The following is a 23984-nucleotide window of genomic DNA, read 5'->3' as shown; positions in this document are numbered from 1 at the left end:
GCTATGTTACTGTGAAGAAGGAAACAGATACATGAAGCATTGTCATGATAAACAGTACTTTGTGACTGATTAGACGTACGCTACGTCTAAGGTGTTTGCTGCAAAAATAGCATAGGTTGTTTTTTCCTGACTGTCTGGGTTAACTAATAACAGCTTAGAATAACATCAATCATATATACAAACATGTGCTTATTAAATCACCAGTCATTGACTCATAAATATATTTCATAAGTAAAAGATCATACCTTAATATAAATTGCAAATGATAATTTACAGTTTGTTCTTCATTCAATTAAAACAATGAATGCATAAATTGTGTTTAAGAAATTTTGGATATCTGTTTTATTTGTCATCCCAAATGTTTGAAAGTGATAACAGTATTTACTTTTGCAAATATTGTGAATTTCAGTTCATTGTCTTGAAGAGATCCTGAATAAGGCAACCATTGAGACTGCACATTGCAACATAATATCACAAAACAAAGGTAAGTATTGGTTTACAAGGGGAATGTTGGTATCTACCACACATAAGCTGTTTAAATCTAGATGTATTTTGTAAATATGTATTAAGTAAATATTCACTTTGTAAATATAAGACCAAAGTTAGTTAACAATGGTGTACTTGTCAGAAAAAGTCTGGTATATCAAGACTTCTCTTGAAGTTAGGGAGGACAATTGAAAACAATAATGCAAAAATTATAATTCACTGAATGACCATAGGTGACAAAGTTATCTTCTAGCATGTACTTTTTGTTTGTCAAGGTAATTGGTCTTCCTCTGAAGAAAACTGACATATTTATATCTACTGAAAATAAAATCTTGGCATCAAGGAAATTTGTTCTGAAGCATTGAGCTCCAGTCCCATCAAGACCAATAACGAAGAATTGGAAGTGTATAATGTGATATTCATTCTTACATTTTCTTACACATCAGATAATTATAAATAGAGAATATTTAACATATTGTGTTCATTTAAGCATGCTAAACTCAACATTTTATGAATTGGAGACATCTCAATCAAACTCAAAAGATAAAAATATGGCCTTAAAATGATCTTAGATTTTAAATATATTTGCATACAGAAGTAAATACAAATACAAGAAACTTCAAATGTTGGCTAATAATGGGGGAAAAAAATCACATAGACATAGAAACTAAAGGGAATCTGGTCACAAGCGGCAACTATAAAAGAGCTAATATTTGTTGATTGCTTCAAATTTTCCTGGTACTACATCAATGATTGTGGGCATTAACTCATGTATTTTCCCAGTAATCTTATGATACAAGTATTATCATTGCCATTGTTGTATTCATAAGAAAACCAAGACCCAGAGAGAATAATACTTTTTTTCTGAGTATCAGAAATAGTAAGAATTAGAAGCTTAAACTATGATTTAAGCCAGAAGAGTCTAACTCTAAAGATCAGGAACATAGTCATTATGCTATGCTTTGCTGACCTCAGAACAAAAAATCATAATGAATCAAATTGTAAGAATATTGCTTCTTTGTAAATAGTCAGAGCTGCTTATACAAGCAGATTTACATTTTTCTACCCTGGATGTATCTTCTAAAGAAGAACAGTGAGAAAAAGAATAATAGCTCTTCATAAGGACTATTTTGATATTAATTATTGTTTGGAATGTGAATAAAAGACATTAACAGAAGTAATGTTTCCCCCCAGTAGATCCTAGCAAGCCTAAAGAATATAGATGTCTTTTATATTTTAGTTCTCCTCTACTATGTGACTATTACTTCTATATTTTTTCTTCTTTTTCATCATATTGAAGTTCTGTTATTGCCTTTAATAAAGACTTCAATTCAGATCAATGATGGTAAATTTATGGCATATATGCTGAAAATTTCCATACAGCATTCTTAGAAGTCACTCTTCATAATTGCAACATCCTTCCCTACTGAGCTAGACTTCACTTTGAATAACTTTCAACAGAGCACACCAGAAAGTCTCTTCCAATTGCATTACTCTCATCTCATCTACATATGGTGCTTCAAAGTGAACTTATATATACACATCAGCAATGAGCTCTTTCAACAAAAGCAAGCAAAAAATGCACATAAAGAGCAATGAATTTGCTAAGGCAATCGCTCCTAATGGTCTATTACCTCAAAATTTGTCTTTTTTTTTTTTTTTTTGGTTTTTTGTTGTCGTTGTTTTTTGTGACGGATTCTCTGTCTCCCAGGCTGGAGTGCAGTGGCGCAATCTCAGCTCACTGCAAGCTCCACCTCCCGGGTTCATGCCATTCTCCTGCCTCAGCCTCCTGAGCAACTGGGATTACAGGTGCCCACCACGCCCGGCTAATTTTTTTGTATTTTTTAGTAGAGATGGGATTTCACCATATTAGGGAGGAAGGTCTCGATCTCCTGACCTCGTGATCCACCCACCTCCACCTCCCAAAGTACTGGAAGTACAGGCGTGAGCCACTGTGCCCAGCCCAATTTTTTTTGTATTTTTAGTAGAGATGGGGTTTCACCATGTTGGTCAGGCTGGTCTCGAACGCCTGACCTCGTGACCCACCCGCCTTGGACTCCCAAAGTGCTGGGATTACAGGCGTGAGCCACCATGCCTGGCCTAAAATTTGTTTTTATAAATCACAATTTCCCCATAACCTAGAGTAGAAGAGATAATATCTGAATTGTCCACAACTGATAGAAAATATCAAACTACATACTATCAAAGGCTTATGAACTCCAGTAGAGTGAATAAAATGACAAGTTAGGTATATCATATGTAACTGTTGAAAAAAAAGACAAACAGAAACCTAAAGGTAGGAAGAGAAGCAAAGTTTACTTTCAAAGGAGCAACAATTATAATGGAAGCTAACCTATAAAAAGAAAAGGAAGGGGGGAGGAGCCAAGATGGCCGAATAGGAACAGCTCCGGTCTACAGCTCCCAGCACGAGCGACGCAGAAGACGGGTGATTTCTGCATTTCCATCTGAGGTAAATTCAAATCCCTATTAGGATAAATGATTGAGTGTTCCTGTAAAGAATTGTTCCCCTGGTTCAAGCAACCAGATTTCATTCCCAGATGATCAAAAACGGACTTGATGAAATGGAAAAGCACAGATAGAAACAGTCCTCGATATATAGCTAAGGATGATAACAAGCACAACAAGGACTTACAGCATTTGCTTTGCACCAGGCACCATCTGAAACACTTCACAAATATTAACTCACAGGAATCCATCACGAAATTGTGTTTTTCATCAAATCTCAGAAGGAACCCATATTTGGGAAAGGTCAATCCTGATCCCTGCAGCAACACCACCAACCAGTGATGCAATCCTAGGTTTATCAACAAGCCTCCTCAAGTTTGGCTGCCAACGGAAAACTTCAACTCATAGCTGCGTTGTTGGTCCCACCTTTGGTGTTTTCTAGCCATATTCTGTGTTGTAGTCAATGGCTCTATCTCTTGAGCACTAAATGTGTGAGACTGATAATGTCTTAGCATTGCTGTTGTCCTTGAAAATCCGTGCAGCACTCATATCTGGCCTCCTCAGCTGGTTACATCTTCTTTCCTTCACTTAATTCCCCTTTCCTCGAGGATCAAAACGATAGCAATATATGTATACTTTCTGGCTCTGGGATGTGAGCATCAGTTGTCATGATAGGGTAGAAGAAAGAATGGAGTTTGTCTATTGGTAGGAAGCAAGGACTACTCATCTGATGGAATGATGGCCCCATAATAAAATAAGAGTGAACAAGTAACACTGGCTATCATCAGAAATAGTGAAGACCATGCAGTGTAACTACAGAGCTGTCCTCTGTAGCAAATGCCCTCATCTCTTCAGAGTTCCCTCCCCTACACATGTGTGTTTTGTCACTTCATGCCACTCAAAGGGAAGATAGCATGGTACCTTTACCTACGCCAATGGAAAGGCAGTGAACACTACTACTGAGACAGCCTTCCCCAGTTTCTGTCTTCTCCAAGGCCGATGGATTTCCTTCAAAAGAAAATAGTTACTATGTGTAGCCTTATCAGGTCAGCAGAGTTATTGTACTGGAGTTAATGAATATCTTTTTATTGTCTCTAATGGGAAACAACTACTTGCCTTCAGCATGATGTGTATGTAGCAGAAAGAGTATGGACAGAAAAACCTGTGCATATCCAGCTGTGTGAGTTTCAGCAAATTATTTAGCATCTCTGAGCTTCAATTCCCTCATCTGTAACATAGAGAAAATAAGAGTCTATTGTGAAGAATTATATGGATTAAATAAAATGCTATTTGGTTATATGAAATGTTATGTGAAATGCTAATTATAGGTATAATCTGAAAAAAAAAAAAAAAAAAGAAAAGGAAAATGAAGGCTATACGATTACTGATTGACAACTGCCATACTAAAATTCTATTCTCAGAGGCGATTATCTAATCAGATGGAAATGATATCAGCATCTAGTTATACTCCATAGGTAAAAGAAAGACCATTTAAGTAGAGCAAAAACAATTTATTATATCTTTATATCTGTATTAAGAAAGTATACTAGAAGAATATCCTTTTTTTTTTTTTTTTTTTTGATGGAGTCTCACTCTGTCGCCTAGGCTAGAGTGCGGTAGCATGAACTCAGCTCACTGCAACCTCCGCCTCCTGGGTTCAAGCAATTCTCCTGCCTCAGCCTCCCAAGTATCTGGGATTACAGGCATGTGCCACCACGCCTGGCTAATTTTTGTATTTCTAGTAAAGATGGAGTTTCACCATGTTGGCCAGGCTAATCTCAAACTCCTAACTTCAGGTGATTCGTCTGCCTAGACCTCCCAAAGTGCTGGGATTACAGGCGTGAGCCACCGCGCCTGGCCCAGAATATTCTTTTGATTTAAGAAAATGATCTCAGCGGGGCGCGGTGGCTCACCCCTGTAATCCCAGCACTTTGGGAGGCGGAGACGGGCGGATCACGAGGTCAGGAGATGGAGACCATCCTGGCTAACACGGTGAAACCCTGTCTCTACTAAAAAAAACAAAAAAATAGCCGGGCGTGGTGGCGGGTGCCTGTAGTCCCAACTACTCAGGAGGCTGAGGCAGGAGAATGGTGTGAACCCAGGAGGCAGAGCTTGCAGTGAGCTGAGATTGGGCCACCGCACTCCAGCCGGGGCGACGGAGCGAGACTCCATCTCAAAAAAAAAAAAAAAGAAAATGATCTCAGATGAGACCTCAAAGACTCAGCATAAAAGACAATGACATAGGTAAATACAGATGTAAGTCTAAACGAATAGCAATTATATGAAACCATAAATAATCTCTACTACTTTAATTCCATAAAACTAAAATTTACTACATTACATACACTAACATTAAAGAGTTGCATTTTAACTCAAAAGAGTAATAATTAGAACTAAAAAGCTCTAAATTTCTTATAATGGCTGGGAAAATGTAAAGTAATTATGTATGTTGAACATTAATAAGTCAAGGCTGAATATTATGACTTTCAGAAAATGACCAAAATAATAGCAAAATATTCTATGTAACTATGATGATGATGGAGGAATGCATCTTAAAAATGGAACAACAATAATGTAATGGAGTAATTGTCAATCACCAGAACAATATTTAATTAAGCCAATAAGAAGAATTATATATTAGAATCATTCTTAGAATTTTATACTGAAGGCTGTGGGCATTCTAGCCAGAACTATCTACTGTGTCTTTAGTGGATATTCAGGAGGCCATGGGTTACTCAGAGTGGATATTACAGAACAGAATAAATGCTTTTGATCTCAAAAGTAGAAGCATCCCCAGGTACCTCAGAATCATAGTTTCCTAGTGTTCCTCTTTCCTATCAACTAAGTCTTGCTTGCAGACTAATTCTAATTATCTCTGCTCATTGCTCCTTTTGCTACAAGTGATTTAACTTTCTTTGGCTTCTTCGTAGGTCTTACAGATTCCCTTTTCCCAAGGTTTGGTGTATATATCTAGAGTTTGGGAAAGCATAAATATATATTTTTTCAACCTCTTTTTCTAATGAAAGATAGCCATATGCGTTTGTGTGAAGAAGTCATATTAAGAGTCTCATCTTCACATTATTCTTCACTCTCTATTTCTTTCAGTGACAAGTGAAGACATGAATTAAACATTCAACGTCCATTTAGTTCTATTTCCTCCCCCTGAGACATATATGTCTTTGGAAGGACTGCTTTGTCTCCAGGTAGACTTAGTGGTAGTGGATTCTTCCAATTTTTTCAATAGCTGAAATTTCAAACATATTCATTATCTAAATTTCTGTTTTTCAATAGATCCTTTGTTCCAGGACTTTGTAGTCCCCAGATATTATTCCTATGAACAACTTATCACTGACTATTCTATTTTGGTTGAATTCCCCATTATTGTTCCCCCAAAGAGAATGCCTCCCATCCCAAAGTGGCTGGAGAGAATATGTGAATAAGTTCTACTTCCAAAAGCCTATTATTCAGAAAGAGTAGTTTATACTGTGTTGGACACTGCCTAGTAATGAAATAATAAAAACACCACAAATGACTCATGATACAAGATTAAAAAAATAGGGATAATGCATGGTGCCACTGAAACTTGTCAGAGCAGAAGGAGGAGAGCTTGAGCTAAGCACAACTGAACGCAGTATAAATTGTACTACAGAAAAGAAATTCTGTTTTCTCTGGACTCATATTTTATAGAGGTATTGGAGTAGGTAAGGAAAAACTGACCTAAGCTAGATTCACCAGGTCATCAGCAGGCGAGCAAGTTTGTCTCCCTACAATTATAAAAATACTCAGAATGTTAAGTAAAGTAAAGAAGTCAAGAAAATTTGGAATGTGACTCTCCAGGACATTAAGACATTCAAAAGTAGCCAGATGTATGGGAAAACAGAAAAAGCCACACAAAGACCCAGGAAAAATTCATGCTCCAAAAGACCTGAGAAGACCTTAAGCCTTTACCTAAGGCTAATCCCAAGACCTACAGTACATAGTTAATAAATAGAGAATTGCCTTTGCACAGAGCCAGTCTTCAAAGATTGGGAGAGGTAGCTGTTTTTTTCAAGTGCTCAATTTTCAAAAAAATCACAAAGCATACGAAGAAACAGGAAAACACAACCCATTGGAAGAAACAAAATGAATCTTTAGAGATTGTTCATGAGGGAGCACAAATATCAGATCAGTAGACTAAGACTTCAAAATAACTGTACTAAATATGCTCAAAAAGTTAAAGAAAAAAACAGAAAAATAACTAAAGAAAAGTGGGTGATACATAGAACAAAATGAGAATATCAACAAATAGAAAATATTAATATAAAAATAAACCAAACAAATTCTAGAGATGAAAAATTAAATAACAGAACTGTAAAATATACTGTTACTACAAAAAAAAAAAAAAAAAAGAATCAGCTACCTGGCCATTTGAAATTATTGAGCCAGAAGACAAGAAATTTTTTAAAAGAACAGAGAAAAGTGAACAGAGACTAAGAGATTTAAGGGACGTTATTTAACAGACCAATATACCCATTATAAGTGTCATAGAATAGGAAAAGAAAGAGTATTTAAAAAAAAAGAAATTTGCCAAATTTGATTTTTTAAAAAAATCATGAATCTACAAATCCAAAAAGCTTAATGAAGTCCAAGTAGTATAAATGAAAAGAGACCCACAATAAGATATAATCAAACTGGCAAAAGCCAAAGCCAAGAAGCAAATCTTAAAAAAAAAAAAAAAAAAAAAAAAAGAAAACGAAACAAAACAAGAAACTATTTGTCACAAACAAGGTCTCCTTGATAAAATTACCAGTGGAGTGTCCAGCAGAAACTTTGGAGGCCACAAGGCAGAGAGGTGGTATATCTAAAGTTATGAATTAAAAAAACTGTCAATCAAAATTTTAGTAGCTGGCAAAACCGTCCTTAGAAAATGAGGGTGAAATTAAAGCATTTTAAGATAAAAAAATCTGAGGCAGTTTATTGCACTAAACCTGCCCTAAGAGAAAAGCTAGAGAGAGTTCTATAGAGTAAAATGGAAGGATGCAAGACAATAATTCATCATCATCATATGAAGATATAAAGATCTCTGGTAAAGATAAATGCATCAGCCAAATATAAAGCCAAAATCATTAAGATTTTGGTGTGTAATTTCACTTTTTATTTTTTATAACATTTAGAAGCAATTGAATAAATTAATAATAAATCTATGTTAATAGTTACAAAATAAATACAGATGTAATTTATGATATTGATATCATAAAGCACAGGGGTGGAGCTGTGTAGGAGTAGAGTTTTAGTTTGCCACTGAAGTTGTTAGTATTGATTAAAAATCGGTTGTTAAAAATTTTAAATATTATAAGTAATCTTTAAGTTAACACAAATTATAGAATATACACAAAAGGAAAGGAGAAGATAATGAAAATGTGTCTCTACAAAACAAAAAAACAGCTAATCACAAAGAAAGGCAATAATGGAAAAAAATGAATGGGAAAAATACTATAAGACACCCTGAAATAAATAGGAAAATGGAAAACATAAGTCCTTCCCCATCAGTAATTGCATTAAATATAAATGAATTAAAATTCCCAATTAAAAGGCATAGATGAGCAGAATTGATAGCAAAAACAGGATCCAACAAGAAGGTGTCTATAAAAGACTCACTTCAGACCTGAAAACACATATAAATTGAAAATGAAAGAATGGAAAAGGTATTCCAAGCAAATAGTAACCAAAAGAAATTGGGATGGCCATACTAATGTCGGACAAAGTAAATGTATATATATAAAAGACAAAGAATATCATATATTAATAAAAATGTCAATTCATCAAGAATAAATCACAATTATAAACATATAGGCACTAAATATCAGAACCTCTAAATATATGAAACAAACGTTGACATAACTGAAGAGACAAATAGACAGCTCTCCAATAATACTTGGAGAATGTAGTGCCTACTTCCAATAATGCAAAAAACAACCAGGAGAATAAGAAAGTAGAAGACTTGAGCAACACTAGGGACCAACTGGACCTAAAAGGCATATGGAATATTCCACGCAACAGCAGCAGAATTACATTTTTTTGAAGTGCACATGGAGAATTCTTCAGGACAGACTATATGTTAGACCGCAAAACTGGTCTTAATTAATTTTAAAAGATTAAACTCATAGAAAGCTTTATTTCCTATCACAATGGAATGAAACTAGAATTCAGTAACAGAAGTAAAACTAAAAAATTGAAAATTAGGTGGAATGTAATCAACACTTTTAAATAACCAACAAGTCAAAGAAAAAATACAAGGGAAATTAGAAAATATCTTAAAGCTAATGAAAATAAAAACACAACATACCAAAACATACGGGATGCAACAAAAGTAGTGCTTAGAGGCAAATTTGTATCTTTAAATATATTGGAAAGAACATCTTAAACCAACAACCTAACTTCATCCCTTAAGTAACTAGAAAAAGGAGAATAAATTAAACCCAACACTAGCCAAATGAACAATATAATAAATATTAGAAGGTATGTACATAAAATAGAGTGGAAAAATAGAGAAAATAAAGAAAGCCAAAAGTTGGACCTTAGAAAAGATTAACAATATTAGTAAACCTTTAGCTACAATGAATAATTTTTAAAAGTCCTCGAATTACTAGTAGAACATAAGACACTGCAGTCTAGATCTTTGAGGAATCTCTGTACTGCTTTCCACAAGGGTTGAACTAATTTACACCCCCACTAACAGTATATAAATATTCCCTTTTCTCTGCATCCTCACCAGCATCTGTTATTTTTTGACTTTTTAATAATAGGCATTCTGACTGATGTGAGACAGTGTCTCATTGTGGTTTTGATTTGCATTTTTCTAATGATCAGCGATATTGAGCTTTTTTCATATGCTTGTAGGCCACAGGTATGTCTTCTTTTGAGAAGTGCCTGTTCATGTCCTTTGCCTACTTTTCTTTTTTTTTAATTATTTATTTTTGAGACTGATCTCCCTCTGTTGCCCAGGCTGGAGTGTAGTAGCGCAATCTCAGCTCACTGCAATCTCCGCCTCCTGTGTTCAAGTGATTCTCCTGCCTCAGCCTCCAGAGTAGCTGGGATTACAGGCAGGCGCCACCACGCTTGGCTAATTTTTCCTTGTATTTTTAGTTGAGACAGGGTTTCACCATGTTGACCAGGCTGGTCTCAAACTCCTAACCTCAGGTAATCCACCCGCCTCAGTCTTTCAAAGTGCTGGAATTACAGGTGTGAGCCACCGCGCCCAGCCTTTTGTCTACTTTTTGATGGGGTTGTTTGTTTTTCTCTGGTAGATTTGTTTAAGTTCCTTCGAGATGCTGGATATACATTAGTCCTTTCTCAGGTGCATAGTTTGCAAATATTTTCCCCCAGTCTGTACATTGTTTACTCTGTTGACAGTTTTTGTTTGTTTGTTTGTTTGTTTTTTTGAGACGGAGTGTGGCTCTGTCGCCCAGGCTGGAGTGCAGTGGCACGATCTCGGCTCACTGCAAGCTCTGCCTCCTGGGTTCACGCCATTCTCCTGCCTCAGCCTCCCGAGTAGCTGGGACTACAGGCGCCCGCCACCATGCCCGGCATTTTTTGTTGTTGTTGTTGTTGTATTTTTAGTAGAGACAGGGTTTCACCATGTAACTCAGAATGGTCTTGATCTCCTGACCTCGTAATTCACCTGTCTCGGCCTCCCAAAGTGCTGGGATTACAGGCGTGAGCCACCATGCCCTGCCCTCTGTGGATAGTTTCTTTTGCTGTGCAGAAGCTCTTAAGTTTCATTATATCCCACTTGTCAATTTTTGCTTTTGTTGCGATTGCTTTTGGTGTCTTTGTCACGAAATCTTTGCCCATTCCTGTCTGTGTCCAAGATGGTATCGCCTAGGTTGTTTTCCAGAGTTTTTATAGTTTTAGACAGAACTACCATTCAATTCAACAATCCCATTACTGGGTATATACCCAGAAGAATATAAATCCCTCTACCACAAAGACACGTGCATGTGAATGTTCACTGCAGCACTAGTCACAATAGCAAAGACTTGAATTCAACCTAAGTGCCCATCAATCACAGATTGAATAAAGAAAATGTGGTACATATACACCATGGAATACTGTGCAGCCATAAAAAAAGAATGAAATCATGCCTTACAGGAATATGGATGGAGCTGGGGGCTACTATCCTTGGCAAACTAATGAAGAAACAAAACTAAATACCACATGTTCTCATTTATAAGTGGGAGCTAAATGATAAGAACTTACGAGCACAGAAAAGGAAACCACAGACACCATGGTCTATTCAAGGGGATAGGGTGAGAGAAGGGAGAGGAGCAGAAAAGATATCTATTGGGTACTGGGTTTAATGCCTGAGTGATGAAATAATCTGTACAACAAACCCCCGTGACACATGTTTACCCATGTAACAAACCTTCACAGGTAGCCCCAAACCTAAAATAAAAGTTAGAAGAAAGACACTGTGAAAGAAAAGATGCCTGAATCTGAAGACATAGCAATGAAAACTAAACAAAATGAAACACATTAAAGAGCATTTAAAAAGTGTATGAACGGAGTATCAGTGACCTGTGGGACAGCTGCAAGGGGCCCAACGTATGCATAAAAGCAGTTTCTGGATACATAGGAGGCGGCAAAAAGTATTCAAAGAAATTATAGTTGAAAATTGAGATGTAAATAGTGAAATTGAAATGTTTCCAAATTACTAGAACTATAAGCATATAGATCTAGAAAGCCCATGAACCCCAAGCAAAAGAAACATGAGAAAATCTACTCACATGTACATTATAATTAAGTTCTTCAAAACTAGTGATAAAAAATATTAAAAGCATTAGATAAGAAATGTTTTATGCAGAGGATTGTCAAATTTTGTTTATTAAAATTTAAATTATTCATTTTTTTTTTTTTTTTTACAGCTGCCCACTGACTCACTCAGGACAGCAAAGCCAGTAATGCTATGTTCAATCAAGCATTCTAGGCCCAAGTCACAACTCACACCACCGCACTCCCAACCCTGGTTCATTCCCTTTTGTGTACACACAGCTGCGATAGTTTTACTCCCTACCACCCCCACCATTCTTCTTCAGTGTCATGCCTTAGTTCACTTAAATCACCTTCCTCTGAAAGTTATTCCTCTTTCTCAAAGATGAAGAGTCTTCATGTTCATATACATTCTCAAGACACATCCTCTCATGGAATCCACTGTCTTCCCTGTAATGATCTTTCATTTAGTGCCCTTGCTTGTTTAAGACAACTAATGATTCTATACAATCAGGAATTCAAATCTTAAGTAACATGAGGGAAGAAGAACTAACTTCTTATAACTTGAGAATGTGGTGGGATTTGTTTGTTTTTTGGAGACAAGCTCTCATCTTGTTGCTCAGGCTGGAGTACAGTGGCACAATCACAGCTAACTGCAGCCTCAACCTCCCAGGCTCGAGTGATTCTTCCACCTCAGCTTCCCAAGCAGCTGGGACTACAGGTGCACATCGCCACACCCAGCTAATTTTTGTATTATTTATAGAAAATACGTAATACACCTGCACATCACCACGCCCAGCTAATTTTTGTATTATTTATAGAACATTATAGAACATAAATATGTTGCTGCAGCTGGTCTCAAAATCCTGAGTTCAAGGGATTCACCCACATCAGCCTCCCAAAGTGCTGGGGTTACAGGTGTGAGCCACCATACCTGGCCTGGTGTCTTTTCAATGATAAAAACAAGAGTAAGATTATCCACTTCAATAAGCAAAAAGCAGTAATTTAATTTGATGTGATTTTTAAGAAAACCTTTGTTTCCTCTGAGGAACTGGTGTGTTGTCTCTCCAGAATTCAGGAGAAATGTGTAATTGACCAGACCAGAGGTCCCCAAGTCCCAGGCCACAGACCGGTACTGTGGCCTATTAGGAACCGGGAGCACAGCAGGAGGTGAACAGGGAACGAGTGAGCAAAGCTTCACCTATATTTACAACCACTCCCCATTGCTGGCATTACCACCAGAGCTCTGCTTCCTGTCAGGTCCGCAGAGCCATTAGATTCTCATAGGAGCACGGACCCCGTTGCGAACTGCACGTGCAAGGATCTAGGTTGTGTGCTTCTTAGGAGAATCCAAGTCCTGATGATCTGTCACTGTCTCCCGTCACCCCCAGATGGGACCGTCTAGTTGCACAAAAATAAGCTCAGGGCTCCCACTGATTCTACATTATGGTGAGTTGTAGAATTATTTCATTATGTATTACAACGTAATAATAATAGAAATAAAATGCACAATAAATGTAATGTGCTTGAATCATCCCAAACCATCCCCCTCTTGCTCCCATCCATGGAAAAATTATCTTTCATGAAACCGGTCCCTGGAGCCAAAAAGGTTGGGGATCACTGGACCAGACCATTCCTTTCTGTGTTTGCCAAAGAAATAGTATAAAAGGGCTGGGCATGGTGGCTCATGCCTGTAATCCCAGCACTTTGGGAGGCTGAGACCGGAGAATTACCTGAGGTCAGGAGTTTGAGACCAGCCAGGCCAACATGGTGAAACCCTGTCTCTACTACAAATACAAAAATTAGCCAGGCATGATGGTGCTTGCCTGTAATCCCAGCTACTCGGGAGGCCGAGGCAGGAGAATTGCTTGAACCCAGGAGGCAGAAGTTGCAGTGAGCCAAGATCGCACCACTGCCCTCCAGCTTAGGCAACAGAGCGAGATCCCATCTCAAAAAATATGTATATATATAGCATAATAACAAATAATCACTCACTGTCCCAAACTCCAGAATGAAAGGTTAATATATTAACATCTGTGGTTAATGCTAGCTCCAGTTTATGGGACTTTAGAAATCCTAATTACAAAATTATTACTACATTAAATAAGTCCTTGATAATGATGGTAAATGAATGAAACATGGCACTTGTGGCTGCTTTCAATTATCCTTTCCTTAGCCCAGAAAACATGCTCTTAAATACCTGAGACTTTCTCCTGGTCTGGATCTTCTCTAGCTTCACAGACCCAAGATCCTTTATATTACCTTAATATGCTATCCATTTTTAAAGTATTATGTGACTTTGAAACCACGTCGTACTGACTTGCCTCAACATATAATGGAAGTTAATAAATGAAAGGGGTGTTGCAAAAGTAAATTTTAAAATGTGTTTAAAAGGTAACTGATAAATTAATACCCAAGTTTTATCTAGGTCAAGCAGAAAACTTTGGGACAAATACAAAAATTAGCCTGGCATGGTGGCGGGTGCCTGTAGTCCCAGCTACTCTGGAGGCTGAGGCAGGAGAATCAGTTGAACCCAGGAGGCAGAGGTTGCAGTGAGCAGGAGATTTTGCCACTGCACTCCAGCCTGGGTGACAGAGTGAGACCCCGCCTCAAAAAAAAAAAAGAATAAAAAAGAAAAGAAAAAAGAAAAGTTTGTAACAATGTGACACAGAAGCAGATGTTCTTAACCTTCTCTTTGTCTAGCTGCAGAACCCAAGCCAAGGCTTGGTAGGATCTTCAACAGGAATAATACATGTTACTGAAAGGGCTCTGGAAACTTTGGGTATGCTAAAATGTTTGGGACCAAATGACTCAGGGGAACTTTTTTCTTTGCTCATCCTTTCTTGGTTTGCAGCACAACTCATAACAGCCCCCCTAAAAAAAAAAAAAAAAAAAAAAGCAAAAAGTTATCACCACTTTAGGAAATGGAAAGGACTTAAGAGAGAGAGTGGTTGAGGGGATGTAAATGTTTCCTTCTAGGTTGACAGCCTAATGCACCAGGATAGAAATAAAGGCAGAGACTGGGGACAGAAGTTGAATTCCTAGGAAATCTGAGCATGACGGACAAGGTATGTACAACAAGTGATCCCAATGGTCTTCGAGAAAACGAAAGGACTACTACACTCCTCACTTTGTTAGAGTTGAAAACCATAAAGCTAGAGTGATGGCAGCTCCTGTGAACTCCAATGAAACCACAAAGGAAGTCACTGGGTCAAGAAGTGCATTACGAGCCACCATGAGGCACTACCACCCTTCTGCTTAGCAGAGTTCAGAGTAAGGGTCCCTTCCTGTGTGAAAGGCACTGACTGCTACAGCCTCCAGGAGTCCTTCTCACTGCATATGTGCGATAAATGTGAAATTCATTATTTTGTTCTTTGTAGAAAATTAAGTATGGAATAATTTCTTACTCTTTTTGTCAAGTTTTTTCAAGGGTGCTTCTCAATAAATTCTTTTTTAAAAAATTGACGATTTCCCCAAGAGTTTCTCCACTGGTTGCAAACCATATCTTTAATTTTCTTGGAAGCATTTTGATATTATGATAAGGGCACAAGTTTGATACCAGATAAGGCAAGATATTAGTTTGAGTTGTGTCACTTACTATATTTATAACTTTGGTCCAGTTGAATTCCCTAATCTACTTTTTCCACATCTGTAAAATGAAGGGGATAAAAGTGTCCTCATCACAAGGTTTTTCTAGGGATTGAATGAGAAAGCACTGTTAACTGTTATTGTTTCTTCTGTCTTCTTTGTTTGCAATTCAATACTCTTTCTCCTTTGGTGCAGTTTTACTATTTCTTTTTTCTTTCATGAAATACCTTACATATAAAATACTCATAATGTGACAGCATCAAGAACTGCCTCAGTTGTTTACTGTAAGGGATGTTAGCAACTCCCCTATCCCCTCTTAAGCCTAATTTAGAATCTCCCCCACTGGTTGGCTGATGCCAATGACTCCATGCTTGGAAATACATTTACTTTGTTTATGGGTGGAATAATAGAGTACACATTATCTGTCATGTATAGCTTATTGTATATGAGTTTATACCTGATATAATTATAGATGCAAATGGAATTCAAAAGTGGTATTTTCAAGTGTGAACATGTTAAAATCGCCATTGTAACAGAATGGTAATGATGTTCTATCTAAGCACATGGTTCAAAGAAAACAAAAAGTGCAATCATCAAGCAGAAAGTATACTTATGGCCAGGCATGGTGGCTCACGCCTGTAATCCCAACACGTTGGGAGGCCAAGGTGGGTGGATCACCTGAGATCAGGAGTTCAAGACCAGCCTAGACAACATGGTGAAACCCCATCTCTACTAAAAATACAAAAATTAGCTGGATGTGGCAGCAGGCACCTGTAATCCCAGCTACTTGGGAGGCTGAGGCAGGAGAATCACTTGAACCCAGGAGGCGGAGGTTGCAGTGAGCCAAGATCACACCATTGCACCCCAGTCTGGGCAACAGAGAGAGACTCTGGAAAAAAAAAAAAGAAAGATAAGAAAAGAAGGAAGGAAGGAAGGAAATACATTTAAATAAAACTCATTTCACACAATAAAATACACATAAAAATAAAATCTTAAGAAGTTTATTAGTGTCAATAAAGCAGACAAAAACGTACTTATCATTACCATAACTGTTTTCAACACAATATTGTTTTCTGTGCCATAAAAAACAATAGTCATGTACCATTTTTCAAAAAAGAGTGCCCCTCTAATATCTCCAAGATTTTCTTCATAGCTTCTGATGCTCATTATTCAAGTTTTTTGATGGTGATTTCTTGATCTGTAAAAGTCTCATAGATTTTTTTTAAAAATGGGATTAGAAAAATTGTGGGGAAAAAAACAGGATCAGAGAATTTCCATTCCATCCTATGATGGTATCTAAATGATGTGATGAGTAGAACATGCAGGACCAACAATGTACATAACTTCACTGAAGCAGTGACATTAGCACCAGTGACAATCAAGTTCAGGCATGTGCACATTGCAACTGTCTCCTGGCCAACAGTGATTGTAAGACTTCATATATTTTGAGAGGCGTGCTAATTTCAGGGACATTAAAATGTAAAAAACAATATGTATTAGTCCATACTCATGCTGCTATAGGGACATACCCAAGACTGGGTAATTTATAAAGGAAAGAGGTTTAATTGACTCACAGCTCTGCATGGCTGCAGAGGTCTCAATCGTGGCAGAAGGGGAAGCAAATACATCCCTCTTCACTGGGTGGACAGGACAGAGAAATGCCAAGTAAAGGGAGAAAAGCCCCTTATAAAACCATCAGATGTTATGAGAACTCACTCACTATCATGAGAATAGCATGGGTGTAACTGCTCCCATGATTCAATTACCTTCCCACTTGGTCCCTCCCATGACATGTGGGGATTAGGGGAACTTCAATTCAAGATGAGATTTGGGTGGGGACACAGCCAAACTATACCACAATGTATCTTAGACTCACTGAATTAAAGAAAATAAAATATGAAAGTGAAGCAAACTCTATTATAAAAATGAATAAGTCTTAAAAAACTCACAAAACACTGTATCAAGCCTAAGATGGAAAGGTATTAAATTCTCTAAAAATGTTATACAAAAATTAGTATATCTACTTACACAAAAAGTGTAAGTATATAAAAATTTAACACATGTACTTGGATAAGATGTTTGAAAAAAATAAATTATAAATGTTAACCAACTAACTAAATCACATTCCAATAAATTGTTCTTATGACTTAGATGATATTAGAAATATAAAAATTCAGACAGTGAGGGGAGGAGCCAAGATGGCCGAATAGGAACAGCTCCGGTCTACAGCTCCCAGCGCGAGCGACGCAGAAGACGGGTGATTTCTGCATTTCCATCTGAGGTACCGTGTTCATCTCACTAGGGAGTGCCAGACAGTGGGCGCAGGTCAGTCGGTGAGCGCACCGTGCGCCAGCCGAAGCAGGGGCGAGGCATTGCCTCACTCGGGAAGCGCAAGGGGTCAGGGAGTTCCCCTTCCAGGGGTGACAGACGGCACCTGGAAAATCGGGCCACTCCCACCCGAATACTGTGCTTTTCCGACGGGCTTAGGAAACGGTGCCCCAGGAGAGTATAGCCCGCACCTGGCTCAGAGGGTCCTACGCCCACGGAGTCTCGCTGATTGCTAGCACAGCAGTCTGAGATCAAACAGCAAGTCGGCAGCGAGGCTGGGGGAGGGGCGCCCGCCATTGCCCAGGCTCGCTTAGGTAAACAAAGCAGCCTGGAAGCTTGAACTGGGTGGAGCCCACCACAGCTCAAGGAGGCCTGCCTGCCTCTGTAGGCTCCACCTCTGGGGGCAGGACACAGACAAACAAAAAGACAGCAGTAACCTCTGCAGACTTAAATGTCCCTGTCTGACAGCTGTGAGGAGAGCAGTGGTTCTCCCAGCACGCAGCTGGAGATCTGAGAACGGGCTGACTGCCTCCTCAAGTGGGTCCCTGACCCCTGACCCCCGAGCAGCCTAACTGGGAGGCACCCCCCAGCAGGGGCAGACTGACACCTCACACGGCCGGCCAGGTACTCCAACAGACCTGCAGCTGAGGGTTCTGTCTGTTAGAAGGAAAACTAACAGAAAGGACATCCACACCAAAAACCCATCTGTACATCACCATCATCAAAGACCAAAAGTAGATAAAACCACAAAGATGGGGAAAAAACAGAGCAGAAAAACTGGAAACTCTAAAAACCAGAGTACCTCTCCTCCTCCAAAGGAACGCAGTTCCTCACCAGCAACGGAACAAAGCTGGACGGAGAATGACTTTGACGAGCTGAGAGAAGAAGGCTTCAGACGATCAAATTACTCCGAGCTACGGGAGGATATTCAAACCAAAGGCAAAGAAGTTGAAAACTTTGAAAAAAATTTAGAAGAATGTATAACTAGAATAACCAATACAGAGAAGTGCTTAAAGGAGCTGATGGAGCTGAAAACCAAGGCTCGAGAACTACGTGAAGAATGCAGAAGCCTCAGGAGCCGATGTGATCAAATGGAAGAAAGGGTATCAGCCCTGGAAGATGAAATGAATGAAATGAAGCGAGAAGGGAAGTTTAGAGAAAAAAGAATAAAAAGAAACGAGCAAAGCCTCCAAGAAATGTGGGACTATGTGAAAAGACCAAATCTACGTCTGATTGGTGTACCTGAAAGTGACGGGGAGACTGGAAACAAGTTGGAAAACACTCTGCAGGATATTATCCAGGAGAACTTCCCCAATCTAGCAAGGCAGGCCAACATTCAGATTCAGGAAATACAGAGAACGCCACAAAGATACTCCTCGAGAAGAGCAACTCCAAGACACATAATTGTCAGATTCACCAAAGTTGAAATGAAGGAAAAAATGTTAAGGGCAGCCAGAGAGAAAGGTCGGGTTACCATCAAAGGGAAGCCCATCAGACTAACAGCGGATCTCTCGGCAGAAACCCTACAAGCCAGAAGAGAGTGGGGGCCAATATTCAACATTCTTAAAGAAAAGAATTTTCAACCCAGAATTTCATATCCTGCCAAACTAAGCTTCATAAGTGAAGGAGAAATAAAATACTTTACAGACAAGCAAATGCTGAGAGATTTTGTCACCACCAGGCCTGCCCTAAAAGAGCTCCTGAAGGAAGCGCTAAACATGGAAAGGCACAACCGGTACCAGCCACTGCAAAATCATACCGAAATGTAAAGAACATCGAGACTAGGAAGAGACTGCATCAACTAACGAGCAAAATATCCAGCTAACATCATAATGACAGGATCAAATTCACACATAACAATATTAACTTTAAATGTAAATGGACTAAATGCTCCAATTAAAAGACACAGACTGGCAAACTGGATAAAGACTCAAGACCCATCAGTGTGCTGTATTCAGGAAACCCATCTCACGTGCAGAGACACACATAGGCTCAAAATAAAAGGATGGAGGAAGATCTACCAAGCAAATGGAAAACAAAAAAAGGCAGGGGTTGCAATCCTAGTCTCTGATAAAACAGACTTTAAACCAACAAAGATCAAAAGAGACAAAGAAGGCCATTACATAATGGTAAAGGGATTAATTCAACAAGAAGAGCTAACTATCCTAAATATATATGCACCCAATACAGGAGCACCCAGATTCATAAAGCAAGTCCTGAGTGACCTACAAAGAGACTTAGACTCCCACACATTAATAATGGGAGACTTTAACACCCCACTATCAACATTAGACAGATCAACGAGACAGAAAGTCAACAAGGATACCCAGGAATTGAACTCAGCTCTGCACCAAGCGGACCTAATAGACATCTACAGAACTCTCCACCCCAAATCAACAGAATATACATTTTTTTCAGCACCACACCACACCTATTCCAAAATTGACCATATACTTGGAAGTAAAGCTCTCCTCAATAAATGTAAAAGAACAGAAATTGTAACAAACTGTCTCTCAGATCACAGTGCAATCAAGCTAGAACTCAGGATTAAGAATCTCACTCAAAACCGCTCAACTACGTGGAAACTGAACAACCTGCTCCTGAATGACTACTGGGTACATAACGAAATGAAGGCAGAAATAAAGATGTTCTTTGAAACCAACGAGAACCAAGACACAACATACCAGAATCTCTGGGATGCATTCAAAGCAGTGTGTAGAGGGAAATTTATAGCACTAAATGCCCACAAGAGAAAGCAGGAAAGATCCAAAATTGACACCCTAACATCACAATTAAAAGAACTAGAAAAGCAAGAGCAAACACATTCAAAAGCTAGCAGAAGGCAAGAAATAACTAAAATCAGAGCAGAACTGAAGGAAATAGAGACACAAAAAACCCTTCAAAAAATAAATGAATCCAGGAGCTGGTTTTTTGAAAGGATCAACAAAATTGATAGACCGCTAGCAAGATTAATAAAGAAAAAAAGAGAGAAGAATCAAATAGATGCAATAAAAAATGATAAAGGGGATATCACCACCGATCCCACAGAAATACAAACTACCATCAGAGAATATTACAAACACCTCTATGCAAATAAACTAGAAAATCTAGAAGAAATGGATAAATTCCTCGACACATACACCCTCCCAAGACTAAACCAGGAAGAAGTTGAATCTCTGAATAGACCAATAACAGGAGCTGAAATTGTGGCAATAATCAATAGCTTACCAACCAAAAAAAGTCCAGGTCCAGATGGATTCACAGCCGAATTCTACCAGAGGTACAAGGAGGAGCTGGTACCATTCCTTCTGAAACTATTCCAATCAATAGAAAAAGAGGGAATCCTCCCTAACTCATTTTATGAGGCCAGCATCATCCTGATACCAAAGCCTGGCAGAGACACAACAAAAAAAGAGAATTTTAGACCAATATCCTTGATGAACATTGATGCAAAAATCCTCAATAAAATACTGGCAAACAGAATCCAGCAGCACATCAAAAAGCTTATCCACCATGATCAAGTGGGCTTCATCCCTGGGATGCAAGGCTGGTTCAATATACGCAAATCAATAAATGTAATCCAGCATATAAACAGAATGAAAGACAAAAACCACATGATTATCTCCATAGATGCAGAAAAGGCCTTTGACAAAATTCAACAACCCTTCATGCTAAAAACTCTCAATAAATTAGGAATTGATGGGACGTATCTCAAAATAATAAGAGCTATTTATGACAAACCCACAGCCAATATCATACTGAATGGGCAAAAACTGGAAGCATTCCCTTTGAAAACTGGCACAAGACAGGGATGCCCTCTCTCACCACTTCTATTCAACATAGTGTTGGAAGTTCTGGCCAGGGCAATTAGGCAGGAGAAGGAAATCAAGGGTATTCAATTAGGAAAAGAGGAAGTCAAATTGTCCCTGTTTGCAGATGACATGATAGTATATCTAGAAAACCCCATTGTCTCAGCCCAAAATCTCCTTAAGCTGATAAGCAACTTCAGCAAAGTCTCAGGATACAAAATCAATGTGCAAAAATCACAAGCATTCTTATACATCAATAACAGACAAACAGAGAGCCAAATCATGAGTGAACTCCCATTCACAATTGCTTCAAAGAGAATAAAATACCTAGGAATCCAACTTACAAGGGATGTGAAAGACCTCTTCAAGGAGAACTACAAACCACTGCTCAAGGAAATAAAAGAGGATACAAACAAATGGAAGAACATTCCATGCTCATGGGTAGGAAGAATCAATATCATGAAAATGGCCATCCTTCCCAAGGTAATTTACAGATTCAATGCCATCCCCATCAAGCTACCAATGACTTTCTTCACAGAATTGGAAAAAACTACTTTAAAGTTCATATGGAACCAAAAAAGAGCCCGCATCGCCAAGTCAATCCTAAGCCAAAAGAACAAAGCTGGAGGCATCACACTACCTGACTTCAAACTATACTACAAGGCTACAGTAACCAAAACAGCATGGTACTGGTACCAAAACAGAGATATAGATCAATGGAACAGAACAGAGCCGTCAGAAATAATGCCACATATCTACAAGTATCTGATCTTTGACAAACCTGACAAAAACAAGAAATGGGGAAAGGATTCCCTATTTAATAAATGGTGCTGGGAAAACTGGCTAGCCATACGTAGAAAGCTGAAACTGGATCCCTTCCTTACACCTTATACAAAGATCAATTCAAGATGGATTAAAGACTTAAATGTTAGACCTAAAACCATAAAAACCCTAGAAGAAAACCTAGGCATTACCATTCAGGACATAGGCATGGGCAAGGACTTCATGTCTAAAACACCAAAAGCAATGGCAACAAAAGCCAAAATTGACAAATGGGATCTAATTAAACTCAAGACAGCAAAAGAAACTACCATCAGAGTGAGCAGGCAACCTACAAAATGGGAGAAAATTTTCGCAACCTACTCATCTGACAAAGGGCTAATATCCAGAATCTACAATGAACTCCAACAAATTTACAAGAAAAAAACAAACAACCCCATCAAAAAGTGGGCGAAGGACATGAACAGACACTTCTCAAAAGAAGACATTTATGCAGCCAAAAAACACATGAAAAAATGCTCACCGTCACTGGCCATCAGAGAAATGCAAATCAAAACCACAATGAGAAACCATCTCACACCAGTTAGAATGGCAATCATTAAAAAGTCAGGAAACAACAGGTGCTGGAGAGGATGTGGAGAAATAGGAACACTTTTACACTGTTGGTGGGACTGTAAACTAGTTCAACCCTTGTGGAAGTCAGTGTGGCGATTCCTCAGGGATCTAGAACTAGAAATTCCATTCGACCCAGCCATTCCATTACTGGGTATATACCCAAAGGACTATAAATCATGCTGCTATAAAGACACATGCACACGTATGTTTATTGCCGCATTATTCACAATAGCAAAGACTTGGAACCAACCCAAATGTCCAACAATGATAGACTGGATTAAGAAAATGTGGCACATATACACCATGGAATACTATGCAGCCATAAAAAATGATGAGTTCACGTCCTTTGTAGGGACATGGATGAAATTGGAAATCATCATTCTCAGTAAACTATCACAAGAACAAAAAACCAAACACCGCATATTCTCACTCATAGGTGGGAATTGAACAATGAGAACACATGGACACAGGAAGGGGAACATCACACTCTGGGGACTGTTGTGGGGTGGGGGGAGGGGGGAGGGATAGCATTGGGAGATATACCTAATGCTAGATGACAGGTTGGTGGGTGCAGCGCACCAGCATGGCACATGTATACATATGTAACTTACCTGCACATTGCGCACATGTACCATAAAACCTAAAGTATAATAATAATAATAATAATAATAATAATAATAATAATAATAATAAAAAAAAGAATTGATGGGACACTGAGGGAAAGTTTGGGCACTGAAAAAAAAAAAAGTGAGAATGAGTTAAGATAGGGACAAATTTCCGTCTCTGACGGATGATGTCATCCGTCAGAATGACATCATCCATGCATCACTTTCTTTTATCTACCAACATGGTGGAAAAGATTGAAACTGTTTTCTCTTTTTCTCCCTTTCTTACCAGTCAATGAATTTATTGCTATAAATACGAACCCAGTCATTTGCAGATCCTTTGGAATTTGGGAAAAGGAATCTGAGCAAGTGTGTTTGTAATATTGAGAACTTTATTTTATTTTATTGAGGCAGAGTCTCGCTCTGTTGCCCAGGCTGGAATGCAGTGGCACCTTCTCAGCTCACTGCAAACTTTGCCTTCTGGGTTCAAGGGATTCTCCTGCCTCGACCTCCTAGGTACCTGGGATTACAGATGTGCACCACCACATCCGGCTAATTT

General features: G+C 38.5%; 1 protein-coding gene across 7 annotated transcripts in view; it reads left to right on the top strand.

The window, feature by feature from the left end:
- Positions 1–23984, top strand: part of LOC129010084 (uncharacterized) — a 54519-nt gene that overhangs the window by 9340 nt on the left and 21195 nt on the right. For 4 of the 7 annotated variants that reach the window (XR_008492922.1, XR_008492925.1, XR_008492921.1 and 1 more), the window contains exons 4-5: positions 410–484; positions 14680–14768. Coding sequence is in view for 2 of the 7 variants with exons in the window: in XM_054443824.1 (XP_054299799.1) it covers positions 410–484; positions 762–790 (104 nt within the window). In the remaining 5 variants the exon portion in view is untranslated. Of the gene's footprint in view, positions 1–409; positions 485–761; positions 1822–14679; positions 14769–23984 lie in introns of those variants that run through there. The other 3 variants (XR_008492924.1, XM_054443823.1, XM_054443824.1) reach the window with 2 other exon arrangements.

This window comes from Pongo pygmaeus, chromosome 10 (assembly GCF_028885625.2).
Source record: "Pongo pygmaeus isolate AG05252 chromosome 10, NHGRI_mPonPyg2-v2.0_pri, whole genome shotgun sequence".
Lineage (NCBI taxonomy): Eukaryota > Metazoa > Chordata > Mammalia > Primates > Hominidae > Pongo > Pongo pygmaeus.
The sequence above is the reverse complement of the archived record's forward strand: the minus strand, read 5'-3'. Positions and strand labels throughout refer to the sequence as shown.